The 19,686-nt window shown below is 36.2% G+C and overlaps 3 protein-coding genes across 3 annotated transcripts; 2 read left to right on the top strand and 1 right to left on the bottom strand.

Annotated features, from left to right (window-relative positions):
• Nucleotides 1-2,834: 2,834 nt before the first annotated feature.
• LOC137241462 (THO complex subunit 5-like) lies at nucleotides 2,835-16,704 on the top strand. The gene is made up of 5 exons (XM_067769077.1): nucleotides 2,835-3,334; nucleotides 3,385-4,030; nucleotides 4,102-4,710; nucleotides 5,149-5,431; nucleotides 13,548-16,704. Exons 1-5 carry the CDS (start codon nucleotides 3,293-3,295, stop codon nucleotides 15,487-15,489), a joined length of 3,522 nt encoding a protein of 1,173 aa, XP_067625178.1. The 5' UTR covers nucleotides 2,835-3,292; the 3' UTR covers nucleotides 15,490-16,704.
• Nucleotides 9,094-9,951, bottom strand: RpL24 (ribosomal protein L24). Its single transcript, XM_067764358.1, has 3 exons — nucleotides 9,879-9,951; nucleotides 9,643-9,718; nucleotides 9,094-9,567 (listed from the first exon to the last, which is right to left on the bottom strand). The coding sequence occupies exons 1-3, from the start codon at nucleotides 9,881-9,883 to the stop codon at nucleotides 9,178-9,180; spliced, it is 471 nt and encodes a 156-aa protein (XP_067620459.1). The 5' UTR covers nucleotides 9,884-9,951; the 3' UTR covers nucleotides 9,094-9,177.
• Nucleotides 10,743-11,867, top strand: LOC137239260 (transmembrane protein 138). The gene is made up of 4 exons (XM_067764357.1): nucleotides 10,743-11,165; nucleotides 11,227-11,299; nucleotides 11,389-11,560; nucleotides 11,624-11,867. The coding sequence occupies exons 1-4, from the start codon at nucleotides 11,032-11,034 to the stop codon at nucleotides 11,731-11,733; spliced, it is 489 nt and encodes a 162-aa protein (XP_067620458.1). The 5' UTR covers nucleotides 10,743-11,031; the 3' UTR covers nucleotides 11,734-11,867.
• Nucleotides 16,705-19,686: the final 2,982 nt, after the last annotated feature.

The following is a 19,686-nucleotide window of genomic DNA, read 5'->3' as shown; positions in this document are numbered from 1 at the left end:
GTGTTACCGGAGCGTATCGGATCTGTATCCGACAAAGGACCATCACATCGATAACACTCCCCAAAGCCTTCGGGGAGTAACCTAATCGCTACAACAACAACAACAACAGTCACAAAAGTGTTGCTCCTGTTACACAGCATTTTAGTTTTTTTCATGGCGAAAATTGTTCAGTTCAGAGTTATTGATTGTCATTGAAAATTTAATTTATTACATGAGGTTACTCCTCTAATTGTAAAAATCATAGAAAACGTAGAGTATTTCAAATTATTGTGAAAAACTTTTTAAACACAACAGCAAAGTATATCGGTAAAATATTTTCTTATGATTTCTGAATTTCTGTACCCAAGTTCATTATATTTGTGTAATAAAATAATCTGGTAACAGCATTTTTAAATGAAAAAACAACAATGTTACACGTGTGGCGCTTTATATTTTGGTTAAGTTTTTCTAGACTTTTTTGACTCTAATTTAAATAAATTTTGCTATGTCCGTGTCCGTGATGACCAGTTTATTCGTTATTCAAATGGTAATAAGGCACAAAGAAGTTAACAGGAAAAGTATTTTTATTGAAATTTTCCTAAAAATTTAATAATACTGTATCTATACTGGTTTGTGGGTTTGCAAATTGTAATAGCAATATACTATTTTTCTCTATTTTCTAAGAAAAGTATTCTTCTAAACACAATAGTTTGTAATTACAGTCAATTAGCCTCTATAGGTAGTTGTAGCTTTTTTGATAGCAAAGACAATTTACTTTGAATACAAATCTGCTCAAGTAAGATAGAATTCAAGCATCCAAAGCAATTTCAATCTCTTATCAATGCCGTGCAAATAGGCATATAGACCAAAGAGGAAAAGAGGAAAGAGAGAATTAAATAATTAATTAAATACAGTAGGAAAAATAAACGCAAATACCCCATGAAAATGTATAGAAGACATTTGTAAACATCTCGCCCAACAAAAAAGTAGCGACTACCTCATAGTTTACATCGAGTAAATGCCTAAAAAATAACGAGTGACGGCTCTGATTATATTTATCCTCTTTGTATAGACTAATAGTCATTCTCAATCACTCGGGTCCTATATTTATATCCCGTCAAACACTGTCAAACCATCAGCTTTAAAAAAAACTGTAGTGCGATGGAGCCAGTGAATCTCTTTGTGGGGAGGGAAATTAATAACCTCTGAAGATATTCTACCAATTTTTGTAGCACAGATGAAAGAAAACGGGGAAGGTAACTGAGGTGAATAGAAAAAGCCTGAATCGCTATAGGACGATGCCATGGAAATTGACATAATTTTATCGAAATTCTCGGAATTAGGAAGCTCCAACGAAATCGCCTATAGATCTATGTACTTTGATGAATTTAAGTGACTTAAACTTAAGTATCTGTTTTTGTTATATGATCGACAAAAAATAGCCACAATTGACTCTATTTGGTCAATGCACAATGTGTTCATTTACATAATCCATTTTACAACAATAGCAAAATAAGTAGGACATATTGTAACATTTTGACACATAGCAAGAAAGCAATAGATTGTCTTTGCGAAGTTTCAGCAAAATTCGACTATATCTTCATGTTTTTGGAATACTTTACATAATCAAGAGCTCTATGCTTTTATATAAGCAAGTTATCCGCGAGATATACCTACAACCCACAAGAGCCAAAAATTATTGATCTTACACGATTAATGAAAGAAAAATTAGCCCAAATACGATGTATACAAAATCTGCTATGAAGTACTATTTCTTGTATGTCTTATGTTTGGATACCATGAAGATGATTTAAAACTTTCTAGTTTTATAATAAACTACTTGAATAATTAGAAGGGGCTATTATTTCTATTGGCCAGTTTTACGCCTTTTTTGCACCCACTCCTAAATTAATTTAACATATCTGAGGGCAATGAAAGTATACAAAATAAAATAATTAAAAAAAATTATTTAAGGTAAACGGTTTTATTGAAAACAATACCAAAGAGGATAAATATAATAAGAGCCGTCACTCGTTATTTTTGAGGCATTTACTCGATGTATACTGAGAGGTAGTCGCTACTTTTTTTTTGGGCGAGATGTTTATAAATGTCCTCTATACATTTTCGTGGGGTATTTGTGTTTATTTTTCGACTGTATTTAATTAATTTATTTAGTTCTCTTTCCAAAAATCACAGTTGCACAAGGGGCCAAACCGGCATGGATAAATGGGAAACAATTAAAAATGTCCCTCTCAGAAAACATTCGGCATCAATTTTTTCAATTTCCAGCGAGATACTCGCCACAAAATAACGAGTGACGGCTCTTATTGTATTTATCCTCTTTGACAATACTTACATGAAATAATAATAATACTAAAAGCTAGAAAGTAATTAGGTAGGTCCTAGGTACTAGTAATCACACTCCTCATCAATCTAGGGCGTTGATCAGACAATTAAATAAAAGCGTTTGACGCGTAAAATTTCTATTGATAGTCATATCTAAGACCAAATGAATCTTAATCAGGTTATACCAAAGAGGATAAATATAATAAGAGCCGTCCCTCGTTATTTTTTAGGCATTTACTCGATGTAAACTATGAGGTAGTCGCTACTTTTGTTTTATGAGGGACATTTTTGAATTGCCTTCCATTTATCCATGCGGTGTTGTCACTTCATGCAAACGTGTTTTTTGGAAAGAGAATTAAATAATTAAATACAGTAGGAAAAATAAACACAAATACCCCATGAAAATGTATAGAAGACATTTATAAACATCGCGCCCAAAAAAAAGTAGCGACTACCTCTCAGTATACATCGAGTAAATGCCTCAAAAATAACGAGTGACGGCTCTTATTATATTTATCCTCATTGCTTATTATATTTATCCTTTTTGGTATAACTAAAAAAATGTTTGAAATTAATAATTTGGCGCATGAAGATACACCAGAAACAAGCCATCTCATTTTTTTCATTCTAACAATTGTGGAACAATGTGGGATTTTTGTTGTTGGTTGCCATTTTCGGTCACGAGATTTTGCTGGGTAGCCCTTTACAATGCCAAATGCAACCCTGCATACCGGCTTTCGCTGCAAGCAGTTCCTAGCGTCATCATTTCTGTTAGCTGTGTGGGTGGAGGAAATGGACTGCTTAAAAGATTTGTTACAAAATAATTTAGGATTTTAGGTACTAAATTTCAAGCGCTACGTCAAAGTTTTGTTATTTTAAGGCAAACTAAGAGGTTCCACCTCAGTTCACTTGTGATATACATTCTTTGCTGTGGAGTTATTATATTTAAAGCGGCAGCAACCGAAACATGCCCATCTCTAGCATGACGTGGAGTCAACTTACCGTGAAAGTGAGTTGCATTCAATGATGAAAGCTTTGAATAAAATATTTGGTTACTAGGTTTTCATTTTGCTTACGTTACTCAGTAAAGAAGGAGGCGCCAAGACAAATGCAAAAAATGCTGTTGTTGACGATATAAGCGAATTTAAGGAATTCAAAAAGTTGTTACGTACCAAAACGAACGTGCTTGTGTTTTTTGCGGCGGGTTTGAAAGAATCACCTGTTGAACTAAAGGTATTTCGCGAAGCCGCTAATACAATACGTGGTACAGGCACTATGGTCCTAATTGATTGTACACAAAGTGGTCGTAAAAAATTGTGCAAAAAATTGAAGGTGGCGCCAAATCCCTTTTTGATTAAACACTATAAAGATGGCGATTTTCACAAGGATTACGATCGACAAGTAAGTGTTACGTCGATGGTTAACTTTATGCGTGATCCTGCTGGTGATTTGCCATGGGAAGAGGATCCGGCGGGGACGGATGTATTACATTTTGCAGACTATACGGCACTCCAACGGCATTTGCGTAAAGATACGCGATCAATGTTGATAATGTTCTATGTGTCATGGTGTGGCTTCTGCAAACGGCTGAAACCAGATTATTCGAAGGCAGCAACAGAGCTAAAAGGTAAAAATTATGTAATTGCTGCAATGGATGTCGAGCGTACCGAGAATGCACCAGCAAGGCGTGCTTACAATATAACAGGTGAGTGGACTAAAAACATGATTTTATGTGCAAATTTAACTTACCTAATATGGGTATTTGCTAAAACAAAGGCTTTCCCACAATACTTTACTTTGAGCGGGGTCAACTTAAACGCACTTACGAAGGTGAAAATGATAAAGATGGTATAGTTGCATTCATGCAAGATCCCGATGCAGTGCCGGTAAAAAAAGAAAAAGAATCCGATTGGTCTGCTGATACGAACTCTGAAATTGTGCATTTGACAAATCAAGGTTTTGAACCAGCACTCAAGGAAGAGAAATCGGTCTTAGTTATGTTTTATGCACCATGGTGTGGTCATTGCAAACGAATGAAACCGGAATATGAAAAGGCGGCGCTTATAATGAAAGAGCGTAAAATATCTGGAATATTAGCGGCATTGGATGCAACAAAAGAAAATGTTATAGCTGAGAAATTTCAAGTACGTGGTTATCCCACGTTGAAATATTTTGTAAATGGTGCATTTAAATTTGATGTAAATGTACGTGATGCCAGTAAAATTGTTGAATTCATGCTTGACCCGAAGGAGCCACCACCGCCACCGCCGCCAGAAAAACAATGGGAAGGGGAAGAAGACACTGAAGTACTTTTTTTGAATGATGAGAATTTCAGCACAATATTGAAACGAAAAAAACATGCGCTTGTAATGTTTTATGCACCATGTAAGTTTTGAATTAGTATTAATTCAATTATTTTTGGAAGCGAAGTTTTCAATACATTTTTAAGTAATATAAGGAAATTGTCGATGGTTATATTTACCAACACGGGAGAGGTCCATTACACGTGTAATGTGATCTATTTCCTCTGATAAATAACTGACTCAAATCTACTAGCGCAAGATTTATGTAGCACAAAAATATGTCTGTTCAATATTGAAGGCGTACACTGGGTATTGATCAACAGCAAACATACCAAACTAACTCGCGGACTAGTTTGGAAAAAAATAGTCCAAGAAACCAACTTCTGCTTAACTAGCCAAACCCAGCTCGTATTTCAATAACCAAATAAAATTAGGGCGAAAAAATCTAACCATCATAAATTTTGTTCGATATATAAAACTATTTCATTGTTGATTTTAACATTTTTACTGCTTTTAACAGGGTGCGGACATTGCAAGAAAACTAAACCTGAATTTACCGAAGCCGCTGAAGCTTTGAAAGATGATCCCCGCATTGTATTTGCTGCTGTGGATTGTACAAAACATCAAAGTCTTTGTCAATCACATGGCGTAAACGGTTATCCTACAATAACATACTTTTCATATCTCAAAACTAAAGCTGACTACAATGGTGGGCGTAGTAGTAAAGACTTCATTGCATTTATGACAAATCCCAGCCTCTCAGCTAATATACCTGTACATACTAAACATAGCCCAGATGAGCTGTGATATGCCTAAATAAATAAGCGTTGTTTAATTGTCTATACCATTATTGCCCAATGATCAAATTCTACAAACGAATAGCATAAACAAATATTTCTCTCTTACGTTAAGAATATACAGTAATCAATTTTTGTGAACTTATTTTTTACTGCGTATAAAAGTGATTTCTTCTATTGTACACATGCCTAATATTATTTTGTGTTAGAACAGGGGTCGACTGCTAATACGCATCCAAAAATGTATCAGTATTAATAATCGGAAGGCGGAAATTATAAATTTTAAATCGTTCAAAAGATACTAACGTAAACCCGAAATATGACACCGGGCACCGTTGTTGTTGTAGCGATTAGGTTACTCCCCGAAGGCTTGGGGAGTGTTATCGATGTGATGGTCCTTTGTCGGATACAGATCCGATACGCTCCGGTAACACAGCACCATTAAGGTGCTGGCCCGACCATCTCTTGAACGATTTATATGGCCACATTGAACCTTCAGGCCATCCCTCTCTCCCCACCCCCAAGTTCCATGAGCTTGGGGTCGCCAGAGCCTCGTCTGTTAGTGAAACGGGATTCGCCGCTCGAAATGAGGTTGACAATTGGGTTGGAGAAGCTATATGTTGCACTACACAACCCCTTGAATCCCACACCGGGCACCGTCGAAACCAGAGGTCGGATGCCTAGTTATTTCGCTTCGAACAGCTTTCTCCGTCGGCGGCCTTTGGCCGGTTGATCAATGGGGCATCAGTATTCACCCCTATTCTGCATTTCGATTACGTTCCCGTTCTCCGCTCCGCTTTAATCGAAGTTTGGTATTCTGCATTACGACGTAATCGTAAAGAGAAGAGGAAGAGCAAATGATTTTTCGAAATTCTGTTGGTACGGAATGTGTGAACATTGGAACAAAATAAATAAAAGCAAATTTGTAAAAAACACTGAAAAACGTTTATATTTTATTATCCACGCCATTTTGTTCAAAAAAAGCAATAGAATATATTGCCGGAGTGTTATATTTTTTTGAGTGAAGTGCTTTCATAATTGTAAGTGTGTTTTTGTCGTTTTTTTGGCCAATTCCCTGCTGTGGCCACCAGGTTTTGTTAAAACGGATTCCTGCACGAATATAGTTGACATTTTCTGAATTTTAAGGATGCTAATTTCATTGCACTGGCCTAAAATACTTTATAAAGGTTTATTTATTCCTTCCGCAAGGATTGTTTACGTTTTCGCTTCACCTTCCTCTACGCCGGCAGCTTGCTTTGGCATATAACTGGACCAAACGAACAGACACAAATTATAGCTGTCTATTATAATGGAATCAATAGACGCGGCATATTTGTGGAGTTGGAAAGCAACGCATACGAAAATGGCCAAACGAGAATGGAAAGGCAAATATTGCGACATTTGTGTAATCCATTTGAGATGAGTGACGAATTGTAAGAAATTGAACTTAAAAGTGGTAAAGTTTAAAGACTTATTCTCTTATTTAGGTTCAAAAAAACTCTCGACTTAACAAGGATGCTTTCAAGTATGTGTTAGATACTTTTGCGGGGCAAATACGTCCAAGGACTTCGACATCGACATGTTGTTTTTGACCTGGAAACATATACAGCCCTATTCTGCATTTCGACTTGGATTGGAATTTTTTCGATTGGGCAATTTTGGTATTCTGTGTTCCAATCCCTTTCGATCCAACTTCGAATCGTTCGATTTTTTGTATTCTGCATTTCGATCGTAGTTCCGTTTTTCTAAGTTGCAAATTAGTTGGCGGAAAAATATTTTATTTTTTTTTTTTAATAATTTATAACAAAATTTTAACAAAAATGTAAGTAAAACTTGTTAAGAAACGTAGAAGGCTTGATGATGATTGTTTTTTATATGTTTCCAGGTCAAAAACAACATGTCGATGTCGAAGTCCTTGGACGTATTTGCCCCGCAAACGTATCTAATACATACTTGAAAGCATCCTTGTTAAGTCGAAAGTTTTTTTTGAACCTAAATAAGAAAATAAGTCTTTAACTTTACCAATTTTAAGTTCAATTTCTTACAATTCGTCACTCATCTCAAATGGATTACACAAATCTCGCAATATTTGCCTTTCCATTCTCGCCTGGCAATTTTCGTATGCGTTGCTTTCCAACTCAATAAATAATGCCGCGGCTATTGATTCCATTAAAATAGACAACTATAATTTGTGTCTGTTCGTTGGCTCCAGTTATATGCTAAAGCAAGCTGCCGGCGTAGAGGAAGGTGAAGCGAAAACGTAAACAATCCTTGCGGAAAGAATAAATAAACCTTTATAAAGTATTTTAGGCCAGTGCAATGAAATTAGCAACCTTAAAATTCAGAAAATATCAACTATATTCGTGCAGGAATCCGTTTTAACAAAACTTGGTGGCCACGGCAGGGAATTGGCCAAAAGAACGACAAAAACACTCAAAGCACTTCATTCAAAAAAATATAACACTGCGGCAATATATTCTATTGCTTTTTTTTTGTACAAAATGGCGTGGATAATAAAATATAAACGTTTTTCAGTGTTTTTTACAAATTTTCTTTAATTTATTTTGTTCCAATGTTCACACATTCCGTACTAACAGCTGATTTCGAAAAACCATGTGCTCTTCCTCTTCTCTTTACGATTCCGTCGTAATGCGGAATACCAAACTTCGATTAAAGCGGAGCGTAGAACGGGAACGTAATCGAAATGCAGAATAGGGGTGATAAAAAACAACCATCATCAAGCCTTCTACGTTTCTTAACAAGTTTGACTTACATTTTTGTTAAAATTCTGTTATGAATTAATAAAAAAATAAAAAGAAAATATTTTTCCGCCAACTAATTTGCAACTTAGAAAAACGGAACTACGATCGAAATGCAGAATACAAAAAATCGAACGATTCGAAGTTGGATCGAAAGAAATTGGAACACAGAATACCAAAATTGCCAAATCGAAAAAATTCCAATCCAAGTCGAAATGCAGAATGGGGCTGATTAAATCCGCGCGAAATCCGTTTGTGCATAAAATTGTTTCCTGTGTACAACCACATGAAAATGTTCAATTTAACTGCAAATATATTTTCCGCCTTCAGACTATTTGTGTCGAGGTCGATACGCGTCGTATTACTGTATTTTGTAACAAATAAATTCTGGAAATGCTGGCACATGAACTAAAAAAGGGGGGGGGGGGGGGTGAGGAAGGGAGCCCCTTGCAGCCAAAAATAAACAGTTTCTTGTCCAAAAACTAGAAGCCTCCGGCAGATGAAATATTTTTAGATCTCGGCATCTAGGATTCTCTACCAACTCATATTTACATTTTTTGTCTAAGCATGGCGCACTATGTGTTTGATTTCGCTGCTTTTCCCTCGTCAGCACAGGAAACTAACTACACTCGTCAGTTCGCAATCAGATAAGACTTCTGATGAAAAACATTTCAATTAAGACACAGCACCTCACCAACGTGTAACATTTTATGTTCTTAACGTAGTTGGAATAGTCTGACGACGCGTTCTTAATTGACTGGTCTGGTACACGGGAGGTATTCATTTTAAATGCTTTGCAGCTCCCTTCTACGATTCTTCTAAACAAGCCGCATGCTTTTAAAATTTCCCTAATTTCCTCGCTACATAACAAATGTAGTTGACTTGTCATTGACACAAATTGCACGTAAATTTATTTTTATTTACTTCACTTGTTTATTCTTTATACTCTCACACGTACATAAATTAACTTATCCATCATTCAATACACAAAATTTACCGCTTGCCTCCAACACGGGGCGCAGATTTCTGCGTCACCTTAGCAGCCTTCTGTTTGGGTGCTGCCTTAGCTTTAGCCTGCGCTGGTTGTGTTGTTTTCTTGGCAGCTTTAGCTGCTCGCTTCTGCTCCTTAGCGGCCTTAATAGCTTGGTCACGTTGCGCCTTACGTACTTCAGGTTTCATGTTACGTTTGGCCATGATTTCAGCAAGAGAAGCACCGACAATAGCACGCTGGAACTTTTGTGTGCGGCGTGTACGTTTTTTGGTCGTCTCTTCCTCGATACCTTTACGATGCTTACGGCGGTAAAGCACCGTCCAGGTGACTTTACGAGGATTGCGCTTCATCAGGTAGGATCGTTCGCATTTCTTGTCCAAAAATGTGAACGTCTGCGATAAAAAAGATATAACATTAGAGAAAACATATTCAATTAATTTGTGCAGATTAAATTCAAGTTTACACACCTTTCCGTCAATTTTAACCATGGTCTTGCCATGGCCGGGGTAAATTTTGTACCCACTGAATGAACACAACCCGATTCTGCAAAAACCAAAGAAAACACTATTAATATGCAGGAAATTTTACTTCACGCACCTTGTTTATGCTAATAATTTAGCATCAGTGCATTTTTTACTCTGTTTTCACGAATGATGGTGGTAAAATAAATAAATTGAAAATTACAATTGGTAGACGAACATACTTCATCTTGCTGTTGTTGTCAGTAGAAAGAAACGGAAATGGGAAGGAAGATGACAGATGTCAGTCAATTGTCAAAAAACAAAGGAATATAACTGCATACGGCGTCATCTATCGTCTAGTAGCGAAGTGAATAAGGTGATTCAGCAATGAAATTTTTTTTTAATTACTTCAGAGTGGCGAGAAACTCGCTGGAAATCATAAAAATTGATGTCTAATGTTTTCTGTGAGGGACATTTTTAATTGTCTCGCGTTTATCCATGCCGTGTAGGCACCTTATGCAAATGTTGTTTTTGGAAAGAGAATTAATTAATTAAATAAAGTTGGAAAAATAAACACAAATACCCCACGAAATGTATAGAAGACATGTATGCACATATCGCCCAAAAAAAAAAACCTGGGAGTACCCTAACGAATAACATTACGCAAAGTAACGAGTGACGTCTCTTATTATATTTATCCTCTTTGGTAGTAGCAAAGAGTATAGATATACTAAGAGCCGCCACCCGTTATTTTGTGGCGAGTAACTCGCTCGAAATCAAAAAATTGATGCCGAATGTTTTCTATGAGGGACATTTTTGAATTGCCTCCCATTTATCCATGCGGTGTAGCTACTTTATGCAAGCGTGATTTTTGGAAAGGGAATTAAATATTTAATTAAATACAATGGGAAAAATAAAAGCAAATACCTCATGAAAATGTACAGAAAACATTTTATGCACATCTCGCTCAAAAAAAACCAGCGACTACCTCATAGAAACCATCGAGTAAATGCCTAAAAAATAACGAGTGACGGCTCTTATTATATCTATCCTGTTTGGTAGTAGTAGGGGTTTATAATCGTTTAGCCTCTCGGTCGACATCCCGTATTTAATTGCTGAGGAAACGGTGACAGTACACCAAAGTTTTATCGATTTCATTGATCCATAACATTCTACAACACTATGAAAACATAGCCTTCCAAAAAGTGCGCATGCGCATAAATAAGACATGCAAATAACTTGTATCCTTTAGGAACAAATTAAAAATGTTAGCAAAACCAAGCCGATGGAGCTAAATTTGACGTCAGCGTATTGAGGTGTGAATAAACTGATTTCTTGTGAAGCATTTTTAAAAAAGCGAAATAGCATACATTTTTTTAAATTAAAGTTAAGAAAATGAAATTGACTTTACGCCGTTATTCTTTGTTGTTGTGTATGCAATTCACATTTTTGCTAGCCGATTTGTTTTTCAATACATTTGCACATATTTTCCTGCGTGAAAAACTGCAGCTATCAATATTGATGTTTGTGTATGTATAAATATTCCTATTACATACATCCTTCAGCCAACAGGACATATTTGTTTTACAGAACTCAGGACGTTTTCATAATTTTTGAGTATGTATTTTTCACCTTTGCTGTGCACTCAACATGCGTTTATGAGGTTAATGATAAATTAAAGAATCAATCATGGTATAAATATACCATGGAATCAATATTTGAATTTTATTATATTTTGTATAACTTCTTTAGGTCGGCGGTGCCTCTGTTATATTGCGTAATTGCAAATTCTTTTTGTTTACCATTCTCACGTACTTTTTGCTTTCGGCCGCACAACATTTTTGGATCGCTTATAACACAATGTGGGCGCCCACCGCTGATTGGACAAGCACCCTCACTGCTCTAGCTGTTGTACAACGTATAGGTATGACTTTGTAAAATCTCTTCATTCTCTTACGATAATATTCCTATTCATAAATGTTTCCAGTATCATTTGTATATTATTATGCCTGCAAACATACGGCTCTGGTTGTATCAGATCCAAGATATTACGAGGAAAATATTGACTGGATCGCAGAACAATTGAGTGACAAGTAAGATTTATATAATCTTGGGCTGCCGTTCTTGAACTCTTAAAAAATGTATGTTTTGACCCAAAAACCATAAAAACTGTATGCACTGCAAATGTATATAAAACTTTTTGAAAATTATAAGTAAAGTATTCTGGTTTATATCATTGAGTTTTCTCTGAAATATAAGGAACATTTAAAAATGATATTGTGATTGTAAAATATTTGTATTAAGTTATTACACTGCCTTTATTTAAATTTATAGGTATATTACTTTTGTTATCTATATTTGCATTCAAATAATTTATATTAATTTTATATTTTATAAAAACTGTTAATTCTAATATAACATTTCAATTTTCATAGGTTCTTCCCTTTTCACTTCTTCATAATCAGAATTTTAAAGTTTACACAATTTCCAGTGTACATTTCAAAATCATACGCCCATTGTAATAGTCAAAATTAAATAGGTTTTAAATTTAGTTGCTGCTTTTTGACATAATTTTCTATGAGCTATCTGTTAAAGAAGCTGCAACCAAATTCAAAACCTATTTTATTTTGACTATGACTATCCGCCATAGTTAGTGAATAGGGCATGAAAATTTCAAGGGTAAATTTTGTGTGCAAATGAGTTTTCAATCAGTGAACATTTTTCAGTTTTTCACAGTTAGAGAATCCAGCGCCTGTATACTGAGCGAAAAACGATTCCCAGGGGGGAAATTCTTATTCTGTGAAACGATGAAGTTTCAATACATTCGCTAAATGTGAGTTTTAAAGTGTACACAAGAAATTGCGTAAACTTTGAAATTCTGATTTCGTAAGGCAAAACTGTGAACAAAAAAACTAACTGATAAAAACTTCGTGAGTTTACTTGGCAGCCAGTGTACACTATTGTGACCCTCAAAACCCATACGCACTCTTGCAGAATGACTTTTTTGTTTTCATGGCGTTTGATGAATATTTTTCTCACTGACATACGACTTGTACATTCAGCGCTCATTCAACAAAACAATGTGCGCAATAATTAACATAATCGTACTAAAATTTAAAGTATAAATTGTGTGTGAAAATGAGTTTTCAATGAGTGTACATTTTTCAGAGGCCCTATTCAGTAAAATATTAGTGAGTTTGTCATGTTTATGTTTTACATTTTATTTTTACATTAACACTTTTAAAAATAAAAACAATGCAAATAACACGCGAAAACTATTTCGGCCTCTAATGGTTCACTTTTTTCACGGGATATTTGATTTTAATTGTGTTTTTTGCACCAAATTTTCAAACTAAAAACAAAATTTTCATGTGTCAAAAAAAAAAAACATAAAGAAAAAATGACCGAACGTCAAAAAAACCTATCGAAATACAAACTGGGACGTTTGTTTTTAATGAACTGGATTGTATTTTCCTTGTATTTCGTTGTTTTTTGAAATATAGTTTACACACTTACACCAGTACTGAAGCCGTATTAGGAGGGAGTGCGACCAAAAATTGAAGATAAAATACAAGAAAAAATATACGAAAATAAAGTAGTATCATATAAGAGGTATAACTATGAGTTTTGAAATGTATATTTTTCTTTCATACAAATTATATGAATAGTTAGGGAATTGACACTCAGATACGGAAAAAGTTGCTTCGGGAGTAGAAGAGCCGTAATAACACTGCTTTCCGAACGCTTACGAATTAATTTATCTAAAAAGTTGCAACCCTGAAAGGAAAATGCTTTTTTCATCTGTCAAAAACTTTGCCAAAAAACAACCGCTTTCAATTCATTTGTCCAGACTGCCGATATATTTTTTTTTGTACGAATCGTTCATAAAATTTGTATTAAATGGCGGAATCCTTGCATAAAAGTTTCGAAACACTACGCAGCATCTTCGATGATGTACTCAAAATGAAGAATGGCTTGGATGAACGCGAGCGGACTGAGGACTTTGCCGAGAAGCGCAAATATGCTTCGCTGCTATTTGTCTTGATCAAAAAAGTCAATCGCATGATTAAATACAGCCTACGTTCTGGACGAGAAGATCTGCATCGTGAAAAGGTCCGAGTAGATAGTAATCGTTTGCATTTGCAGAATTTACTCTACGAAGTTAATCATTTAAAGCGTGAAATACGCTACTGCCATAAGTTCAAGAGTCAAGATGAGGATATAGAATTGCTCCCAGACAATGAAGAAGAAGACGACAAATCATTACTGCCCACAGATGCGAAGCCGGCATTGACTGGACATACTAAGCATTTGGCACGCTTAGAGAGTGAATTGAATTTACGTAAACAATTAGCTGCACAGTGCAAAGAATTACTGAATACCAAACAACAAGTATTTAGGGAAATTGTACTAAAGACCGAGAAATTGACATCATTTGCACCATCCTTGCGTACGTTGTTGAAAGCTACGCGTCCACTACAAGATGCACTACAAGTACCAATGGATAAGGAATGGAAGTTACAACAGCTTGTGCAGCTTTTGCCACAGCCGCTCTATTTAGCTTACATGAACGTACACGCAATTGAGTTGGCAAAGGAGTGTGATGTTTGTGTGGTTGTAGTGGGTAGCGAGGATGATGTTCGGCAATTAGAAATGGCAGCACACACCGAGGTTATCAAGAGTGGCGCTAGTTCGGATACCGATGAGTTGGATGTTGGAAGTAGCGTTGTAAAGAAACGTAAAACCCATAGTGGCAGCAGTAGCGATTTAATGATAGTTGAAGATGTTTTGCAACTGCAACGCAAATTAGTTTTACAGCCTCATCCACTTGAAGTACGAATTACAATTGGTAATAACGCCAAAAGTATGGATGAATCTATAGTAATGAAGCTGCGTTATTTCAAACGTTTAGGGTTTGTAACAGCAGCTACAGTGGTAAGCTTAAGTGATGTTGAACAAAGTTTTGTTGATGCAGCGCTCACACAAGACGTATTGAAATATTTGAGTGACAACGATTTGGGTGATACTATACCCGTGCCTGGCGGTGAATATGAGTTGAAACATATTAGCATGACACCAAAAGAATGTTTGGATCATTTAAGTACGAAGGAATATGGACGTCCCTATCGTTGGCTGCAGTCAATGTGTTGCATAGAAGTCGTTAATGACATCGATGACACATCGCCCACTGTTGCAGCCGCGATGCAAGCTGAATCACCAAAGTTACAAAAAATGATACCAGCACTCTTAAAATCCATACAACAATTGTGGAGCTCTCGCTTGAATTTGATTAAACAAATACGTGCACTGGTTCAAAAGCAAATTGATTTATACTTGAAGGAAGAATGTTTACCCACTACACGTCCTGCTTGCAGCCTTGTACAATGGACTTCACTTAGCTATGAGGAGTATATTGCATCTGCACCTAACGTCGATTCGGAGCTCGTCAATAGTACTCATCTTTTTTATCGCGCCATTGTTGTACGTGGATCAGCTAAAATGGAATGTCATGTAAGTATAAGTAGTAAATTTCCTGCAGAGAGCCCGCTTTGGTCTATATGCATTTATTGGAATGGGCAGCATAATGGCATGAATAGTGCCGCTGTGAAATCAATGGAATTTTGGACGAATTCTTTAACTCAAAGCTTGTTGAAGCATCATTTGGCTTTGTTGGCGACACAACTTGTACGCACTATGTACAGTTTTGATATATTTTTGGAAACAGAGGGCCCGCTCTACAATCCTGTGGAGTATCATCGTGAAAAGCATTATATAAAGGCATTTGCAAAGCGTATACGCGCTAGGCCTTATCGTTATATTGAGGGCGGTACTGTTAATACATTTAAGCAATAGTTTTTAAGAATTCTTTTATGTACCATTTTCATGAATTTATAAACACTGAAATATATTTTACATCAACCTATTCTATGATCAATTTACATTCAGTTAGTTTATAAGCTTAATATAATTAACAATTAGCTGTATGCACTGGTTATTGTGAAAAAGTGGTACTTGCTAACCGAAGAAAGAATCAACGCACTCGTGCCTTGGCAGTCACAGCGAAAACAATGTCACCTTAGAAAGCAAACGCCAAAAAATGACCTTTCAGATTAAGACGAACAAAAGTCTACCCTAACATGGGGATAGAGAGATTATAATGTCGATACTTCACATGTGCCTGGACGCCTGACAGCTCACATATTTATAAATGATCTATTTCAGCTCAAAATATATTTCATTTATCCGGTAAAAGTCTCGAAAAGGCGTCGACTGGTAATACGCGTCCAAAAATATTGGAAGGGAAGTCAAACGATGCGACTTTACATCAGTATTAATAATACTGAAAATAAAAAAATTTAACTCGTATTTTTTCGCAGAATAACTTTCTTTCGTCCTTTAACACATCCACCCCATATTTTTGTACGGGTATAAGCAGTCGACCACTGTTCTAGACTTTTATCATCTATGCTAATTAATTAACTCTTGTTTAAAAATGTTTATTATATAGGGCGTTTTCGAAAACTGTGGCGAAACAGGGCCATACCAAAGGTACTAACTTTATGTATTTCGTACTGCATGCCGATATTTTCCAATGCACAAGGGTGTTTGATATATTTCACAAGTATATTCACTGCTGAGTAGAATTGAAAAGTTACGAGAATAGTCTTTATTTAATAATAAAAAGATTTATTGCATAAGATATGTAGAATTTTTGAATTGTAGTAAATGAAAAAAAAAAACAAATCAATCAAACAATAATTAAATAAAAAAACAAGACATTCATTTGTGTCAAGAGTGTGCTTAGTTATAACTTTTTTTCAACAACACAATATTGTATAAAGATTTTATGCTACACAGTTACATAGTAAATATAATTATTTATATCATTGTTACAAAGTATAAACAATAGTTTAACATGCATGGATGCATATATTTCCTTTTATAATATCTTATAAATATATTTTACATGGATCGTCAGTTTAGCTGTTCAATAGTGTCACGCCGCATCACGACTTTCGATTTCCGACATGTTAGTACTAGTAAAAAAAAAAAAGATAAAAGAACATATTTATTTATTTATTTATTTTCCGCGTTCTCTTTCGTCTCAAACAAACAATGCCAGATTTCGCTCTGATCTTGAGTTTCGTCTAGAAAACTTATTAAAACCGTTGTGGCATCAACACGTTCCACTTCAACTAAATTGGACATTAATTGTGTTAGACAAATCTCGATTTCAGCATCTGCCTCCGTGCTTATAGCCAATCAAATTTACTTGAGCTAATACATAAGCGCGTATCGGTGGTAAGTAGAGTACATGGGTTAAGAGTAAGCTTTGCCTGGCCACAACTCACTGTACAACCATTGATTAAGGCGCACATTTCAAGTTGCTCATCACTGACAGCTGAGTTAAGGCGTTTTAGTAGCTCTGTAGATAGTTGATATTGCAACTCGCACTGTGAGGGAAGTGAGTTATCTGAAAGAGAAGTATGAAATAAAATTAAAAAAATGTTTCCAAGATTTGCGAATATACGGCTGTCACAAGCAGAGTGTGCATCCTTACAAAACTGTGCAATTCAACTGTCAAGTATTCGACTTAACGATGCACACTACCAAACACAAATCAATAAAATACTTGGCCAATCTCGAATTGTTTTTGTATATTGTATTTCTTATCTTAAATTGGAAGCACGGAATAAAAGAGATAAGTGAATATGTAAACGTCGTCTTAGTCTCTAAAATTTCCACTATTCTGGATCACAGTTGTTGAGGATCGCCATTTAACGTGACGGTTAAGGCGCTACGTGGGTAATCAGCTTATCGATAACAATCATGGTATGCTTCAAGAGATATACACAGTAATTTGTTTAGTCGCTAGTATTTGTCGATATCTCGGATAACGCTTGAACCGTTAATGATGGAACCTTGAACCAAATTGTGTCTTAATCTACATAGACGTAGGGCAACAAAAAAGTTAGGTTAAAAGTTAAAGGGAATTTAGATGTTGGGTCGTTTGTGTACCAATAAACTGCATTTTGGCCTTGAAGGGTTAGAGTTGGAACTTTGTATCAAATTGTGGACTAATCTAGAGGTAGGTGGCTATATATTGCAAAAACAAAAACTTTGTCATTTGGCTTGGTTCAACAGATATACACCAATTTACAGTAGTCATCTGTCATTTTCACTTCGAACATATAACATACGCCTAAAAGTATGCAATGGCAATGTTCGTTTTGAGTTAGAGGAAGTAAAAAAATTTGACACACACACCCACACTTATTAGTGCAAATTGTCTGCTTTTGTAGTTCTGCGAGCCTGGTAATTCATCAATGTGATCAATGTAGAAAAACGAAAAACGCGAATGGAAAAATTAGCCGCCAGGGATGTTGTGACGTTTCTGTTCTGTGTGGATATCTCGCATAACGCTTGAACCGTTAATGATGGAACCTTGAACCAAATTGTGTCTTAATCTACATAGACGTAGGGCAACAAAAAAGTTAGGTTAAAAGATACAGGGAATTTAGATGTTGGGTCGTTTGTGTACCAATAAACTGCATTTTGGCCTTGAAGGGTTAGAGTTGGAACTTTCTATCAAATTGTGGACTAATATAGAGGTAGGTGGCTATATATTGCAAAAACAAAAACTTTGTCATTTGGCTTGGTTCAAATATACACCAATTTACAGTAGTCATCCGTCATTTTCACTTCGAACATATAACATAAGCCTAAAAGTATGCAATGGCAATGGTCGTTTTGAGTTAGAGGAAGTAACAAAATTTTACACACACACCCACACTTATTAGTGCAAATTGTCTGCTTTTGTAGTTCTGCGAGCCTGGTAATTCATCAATGTGATCAATTTAGAAAAACGAAAAACGCCAATGGAAAAAGTTAGCCGCCAGGGATGTTATAACGTTTATGGTTTGTTTATGCTTGTACTGAGGATTTTTTTTACGGCTTTGGAGCATTTGTTGTAGACTGGGAAAACAGTTGAACGAGTTCGTCTTGTAGTGTATGTTACGTATGTTGCAATTCTTAAGTCCAAGTACTACTTATGTTGTAGATTAAGGTTGCCAGCGCAATATATAGCTTCTCCAAACCCAATTGTCAACCTCACCTATCCGTGGCGAATTCTGTTTCAACAGCCGAGGCTCTGGCGACCCCGAACTCCGCATGGATCTAGGGGGTGGGAGGGCGGTATGGTCTAGAAGGTCGCAGGTGCTCATAACAAACCGTTCCCGAGATGGTCGGACTTGGTACCGGAACGTACCGGATCTGCATCCGGCAAAGGACCATCAACTCGATAACACTCCCCAAGGCCTTCGAGGAGTGTCCTTATCGCTACAACAACAATAACAACTTATGTTGTACTCAACGCTTTGGTTGCGTTGCTAAGCTTTTACAGCGTAATAGGATAAAAATGAAACGCTTTGCCTGTTTCCTCGCATTGAAGTGGCTAAAGACTACCAAACTCAGCACAACAAATAGGTTTCGGAATCGCTGAATACGTCTGCCAAATTTATCAAACGAGCTGCTGTCCTCCAAATTGACCAGAGCTTGCAGTTGTACCGCTTACATCAGTGAGAATTTAAAGCGAGCGGGTCACTCTGAAATACGCATACATACTGCGGCTGCGTCTCCTTACGACTTACGAGTAAAGATTACTTGCGGTCACACAACACGCCATATTGCGCCACTTATCGTCAGTAAATAACTCAAATCTCTAGATGGCTCAGACCGCCCAATCTAAGAAAGTCCATTATATGAAGACTGAAGACTAGGACGAGATTTAGACTGATCCACATTGATCCACGCTTGAGTTTTTATGCCAACTCCGAACGGCATATCCGAAGCTTTTATTTGCCAAAATGTACTCAAAGTGCATGGAGAATGAAGTTTTCAGACTGCGTTACACGCCTTTACACTGATCTTAAAGAGATCAGGAACTCGATACTCGACCCACGATTTATACTTATCCGACTTTTGAATGCAAGAAGACTTAAAGGGTTCCACGTCGTCAAAGCAGATATTTTGCTCGATGGTCAGGCTTAG

Source organism: Eurosta solidaginis, chromosome 2 (genome assembly GCF_040869045.1).
Source record: "Eurosta solidaginis isolate ZX-2024a chromosome 2, ASM4086904v1, whole genome shotgun sequence".
Taxonomy (NCBI): Eukaryota; Metazoa; Arthropoda; class Insecta; order Diptera; family Tephritidae; genus Eurosta; species Eurosta solidaginis.
Note: the sequence above shows the minus strand (reverse complement) of the source record. Positions and strands in the feature narration are given on the sequence as shown.

Bases quoted from the DNA above. Each gene is read 5' to 3' on its own strand.
- LOC137241462 (XM_067769077.1), top strand. From the start codon at position 3,293: ATGCCCATCTCTAGCATGACGTGGAGTCAACTTACCGTGAAA. The intron at 4,031-4,101 runs GTGAGTGGACTA...GCTAAAACAAAG, and splicing joins GCGTGCTTACAATATAACAG to GCTTTCCCACAATACTTTAC. The intron at 5,432-13,547 runs GTGATATGCCTA...AATGGCGGAATC, and splicing joins AAACATAGCCCAGATGAGCT to CTTGCATAAAAGTTTCGAAA.
- RpL24 (XM_067764358.1), bottom strand. The intron at 9,568-9,642 runs GTGTGTAAACTT...TTTTTATCGCAG, and splicing joins TGGTTAAAATTGACGGAAAG to ACGTTCACATTTTTGGACAA.
- LOC137239260 (XM_067764357.1), top strand. From the start codon at position 11,032: ATGAAATTGACTTTACGCCGTTATTCTTTGTTGTTGTGTATGCAATTC. The intron at 11,166-11,226 runs GTATGTATAAAT...TTTGTTTTACAG, and splicing joins CTATCAATATTGATGTTTGT to AACTCAGGACGTTTTCATAA. The intron at 11,561-11,623 runs GTATGACTTTGT...AAATGTTTCCAG, and splicing joins AGCTGTTGTACAACGTATAG to TATCATTTGTATATTATTAT.